The 5,000-nt window shown below is 36.2% G+C and overlaps 1 protein-coding gene across 1 annotated transcript in view; it reads left to right on the top strand.

Moving 5' to 3' along the window:
- Positions 1-5,000, top strand: part of LOC137638314 (nephrin-like) — a 71,528-nt gene that overhangs the window by 45,231 nt on the left and 21,297 nt on the right. Inside the window, exons 6-7 of the mRNA XM_068370375.1 lie at positions 591-710; positions 1,252-1,437. Coding sequence (XP_068226476.1) covers positions 591-710; positions 1,252-1,437 — 306 coding nt within the window. The remainder of the gene's footprint in view (positions 1-590; positions 711-1,251; positions 1,438-5,000) is intronic.

Consider the following 5,000-nt stretch of genomic DNA (forward strand, 5'->3'; position numbering starts at 1 on the left):
GCCCAGTCAGGAAAGGAAATAATGAAATAAATAAACGATGAGAGATAAAAATTAACAATAAAATATTTTAAAATCCATAACAACTTCAAAACAGATATGTCACATATAAACTATAAAAAAGACTTATGTCAGCCTGTTCAACATAAAAACATTTGCTCCAAGTTTGAACTTTTTAAGTTCCACTGATTCAACTACTCGATTAGGAAGATCATTCCACAACTTAGTCATATCTGGAATAAATCTTCTAGAGAAACTACCGCTAGAGAGTTGTGGGGTACTTTGAAGGCCACACTGCACTACATTGGATCCTTCTCTCTGGTTACGGTTCATTTTCCCTTCGCTTATACATACACCGAATAGTCTGGCCTATTCTTTATATATTCTCCTCTGTCCTCATACACCTCACAACACTACCAAACAATTCTTCTCCTCTCAAGAGGTTAACTACTGCACAGTAATTGTTCAGTGGCTGCTTTCCTTTTGGTAAGGGTTGTAGTTTATCATGTAATAATGATAATATTAATTCTGTCATTTATTCATGCAAGTATTTCAGAGGTTTATTTTTACGTAATGTGAGTCCTCTTTCTAAGACAGCCCAAAGAGAGTTTTAGTGACGGGTTCCTCCGTCGCCACAGCTGGAGAGGAATTTACTCTGACCTGTGTGACATCGAAATCAAATCCTGCGTCAGTCATCAGCTGGTTGGTTCATGGTAAGCTAGAATTCTCACTTACTTTATTCATGTTTTTGTTATAGCGAAACCTGAAGACCTTCAAGCATATGTGAATGATAAAACTGTGAGAGATGGCGCTTCTGGTGAGGTCTACATAGTTTAACAATGCATCTTCTCTATCATCTTCGTTCCCGCTTTTTCATTTTCCAAATATGTTTTTTCTTTACATTTTCATGCCTCAACTAATACCAAATACGAAATATGTCATGCAATGATAGATTTAATTTCTACTGTAACTGAGTTCATGTAATTTAATTGGACGAAAAATAAATTCATGTAGTTCCTCATGCTTATTGCAAACCAATCAAAATACTTTCTTATTAATTTTGTTTCTGGTAAGCTTTAGTATAGGTATATAATAATAATAATAATAATAATAATAATAATAATAATAATAATAATAATGTTATTATTATTATTATTATTATTATTATTATTATTATTATTATTATCATTAGCTTTATTATTATTATTATTATTATTATTATTTTTATTATTATTATTATTATCATGATTACAGGAATGAAAGTGGCCACCGTAGCCTCGCTAATCAGCGAGACCGAAGACGGTGGCTTTGTGACCTCGTCTGACCTGAAGTATTACCTCGATAGATCATTAGCCCTTAGTGAAATCAACGTGGACTGCACGGCTCATAACTCCGCCAGCGAAAGGGTTGTGAGTGAATCACATGTCATTACCATAATTAGTAAGTATTGTTAATTAGATCCCATCGTTTTGAGATAATTAGTCGTAACGATGTGATTATTGTCCAAGTATAATCATGGGATGTCGTGGTGACTCAGTATGATATTATGTAGAGGATTTGCTTTCTAAGTTCTCATTTGGCCAGATTATTTTATAACATTTAGTTTCATTTGACCCGTTTGACTAGATGATTTACTTGAATAAATACCTGCTAGTAATAACTGAAATTTCAACGAACAAATTATTTTGATTTGTATGTTATTTCTATTTGATATTTTTTACACTATATATTTGTTTTCCTTATTTGGTATCATAAGGTCTACATTATAGACACACACACACACACACACACATATATATATATATATATATATATATATATATATATATATATATATATATATATATATATGTAAATATCACCCACGAAATGCATTTAATACCGAATTCTATCTTGGGAAATACATATCCACTTGGAATTCATTTTATGGTAACAGCTTCTGGCCGGGTGGTGATTCGAACCACCACCTGTACGGCTAGAAACTATGCTTGGCAGGGACCCTACCGGCTCAGCTATCAAGAGAGACTAAAAGTTTATGACAAGTCCCCCTACATATTCCTGTCGAATTCAGGATTCTGTTCATAGACTTGAAATAGACCCATCTCCACCATGATAGCTGAATCGTGAGTTTGCAACACGTGGTTATTTTAATGAACATATATCACGTGTGCTTGTGATATATGTTCATTAAAATAACCACGTGTTGCAAACTCACGATTCAGCTATCATGGTGGAGATGGGTCTATTTCAAGTCTATGAACAGAATCCTGAATTCGACAGGAATATGTAGGGGGACTTGTCATAAACTTTTAGTCTCTCTTGATAGCTGAGCCGGTAGGGTCCCTGCCAAGCATAGTTTCTAGCCGTACAGGTGGTGGTTCGAATCACCACCCGGCCAGAAGCTGTTACCATAAAATGAATTCCAAGTGGATATGTATTTCCCAAGATAGAATTCGGTATTAAATGCATTTCGTGGGTGATATTTACATTAATTAAAATCACGTGTGCTTGTGATATATGTTCATATATATATATATATATATATATATATATATATATATGTGTGTGTGTGTGTGTGTGTGTATATACCTTTTATTGCTCTATTTCATGAACACTATTTTATTCCAAAACATAAAAAAATTGAAGAGTAAAACCCATCACAATCTAGGGAAAATTCTTTGGTTAGCATTATTCAAAAGACCAGAAGTTTCTTTATGAATGTTAAGCCAGTGTCAAAATTCATGCATATATGAAATAGTCAAGTGCATATGTAAAATATACTTTAATTATTAGAATTATAGTATTTTATGTTTTTTAACGCTAATAAAGAAAGCTAATTTCCGGGCTTATCATTACTCTTATTTATATATGCCTTTATATAAAAGCATATGTATATATATATATATATATATATATATATATATATATATATATATATATATATATATATATATAACCTAGCCACTGGGGGAAGGAACCTAGCCACTGGGGGAAGGCAAGATAGCCCAACTCAGTGCCGGTCCCAAGCCCGGATAAATAGGGAGGATTGGAGTCAGGAAGGGCATCCGTCTGTAAAATCTCCTGCCAGAACTTTTATGAAATGAGTCTTACAAGGAACGAGAATAGGGCTAGGTTGTCACCTGGAAGTGACCCACAGATACATCGCCCTAACTCTGTGGACATGCAAGGGCTACCGCATCGTGAGCGAGTGCGGCTAAAGATGAGAGCTCGAGAACTACGAGTAGGAACCTTAAATGTTGGTACAATGACAGGAAGAGGGCGGGCAATAGCTGACCTTATGAAAACAAGACGAGTAGATATTCTGTGTGTACAGGAGACAAGATGGAAAGGTAACAAAGCGAGGGAACTTGGGGAGGGGTATAAGATGTTCTATAGCGGAGCAAATAAAGAAGGTAGGAATGGTGTTGGAATAATTCTGTCAAGTGAAATGAAGAAGGAAATTGTTGAAGTAAATAGAAGAAACGATAGGATTAATTGGGTCAGGCTGATGGTTGAAAATTGCACTGTTAACATCTTTAGTGCATATGCACCCCAGTCAGGATGCTCAGATGAAGAGAAAGATCACTTCTGGTCAGACTTAGAGGAGGAGATGGAAAAGGTACCAGCAGATGAAAGATGCCTTGTCGGGGGAGATCTGAATGGGCATGTAGGCCAGAATAACCATGTGATCAGCCGTATACATGGTGGGTATGGCTATGATGAAAGAAATGCAGAGGGTGAGAGAATTGTTGATTTTGCTGTGGCCAAGGATATGGTACTGGCGAACACTTTTTTCACCAAGCGGCAAGAACATCTAGTTACGTACAAAAGCGGCGGAAGGTCCAGCCAGATAGATTACTTGATGTATAAGAGGAAAGATTTGCGCGAGGTAAAAGATTGTAAGGTCATACCAGGAGACCATGTGAGTGTGCAACATCGTTTGGTAGTGATGGACTTGGTTATGGAAGTTGAACAAATAAGGAAGAAAAAAATGCAGGGGCCAAAAAGGATTAAATGGTTTAAGCTGAAAGATATTGAACTTTGTAGGCAGTTTAAAGAAAAAGTATTAGAGGAACTAACTCATGAAATTGAGGATGTTGATGAATGGTGGAATAGAACGATGGAGATAATACTGCGGGTTGCTAGAGAAATACTGGGTGAGAGTAGTGGTAAGATGTTCGAAAATAAGGAAACGTGGTGGTTCAGTGAAGAAGTGAAGGATGCAACAAAGCAAAAGAGAGAAGCAAAGAAAAGGTGGGAGGGGACCCAAATGGAAGAGGACTGGATGGCCTATAAGGAAGCAAATAAATTAGCAAAGAAAATTGTAGCAATTGCTAAGGATAGAGCATATGATCAGCTTTACAAAGAGCTAGATACCAAGGAAGGGCAAGGAAAGATCTTTAAACTAGCACACATGAGAAATAAGAATACCAAGGATATAACACACATAAGACAGATTAAGGATAAGGATGGAAATATACTGAGAAATGAGAGGGACATAATAAAGAGATGGGAAGAATATTTTGAGGCCTTACTGAATGAAGAAAATGAAAGATTTCTAAGAGGAGACGGACACACAAATTGTGGACCAGTCACAGAAATAACAAAAGCTGAGGTTAGAGGGGCACTGGGAAAGATGAAAAATGGTAAAGCTGTGGGACCAGATGGCATACCTGCAGAAGCCTAGAAGGCTCTTGATGAGGAAGGAATTGACATATTGTGGCAGTTAATGAAAAAGATTATGGAAAGTGAGACAATACCCGAAAAATGGAGGGAAAGTATATTAATCCCAATATTCAAAGAGAAAGGGGACATACAGTGTTGTGAAAATTATCGAGGAATAAAACTCATGTCACATACACTGAAGGTATTTGAAAGAATTATGGATGAAAGATTACGGCAGCAAGTTTCCATCGGTAGACAGCAACTAGGATTCATGAAGGGGCTTAGTACTGTGGATGGTATTTTCGCTTTGAGACAAATTATGGAAAAGTACAGAGAGA

This window comes from Palaemon carinicauda, chromosome 3 (genome assembly GCF_036898095.1).
Source record: "Palaemon carinicauda isolate YSFRI2023 chromosome 3, ASM3689809v2, whole genome shotgun sequence".
NCBI classification, from domain to species: Eukaryota; Metazoa; Arthropoda; class Malacostraca; order Decapoda; family Palaemonidae; genus Palaemon; species Palaemon carinicauda.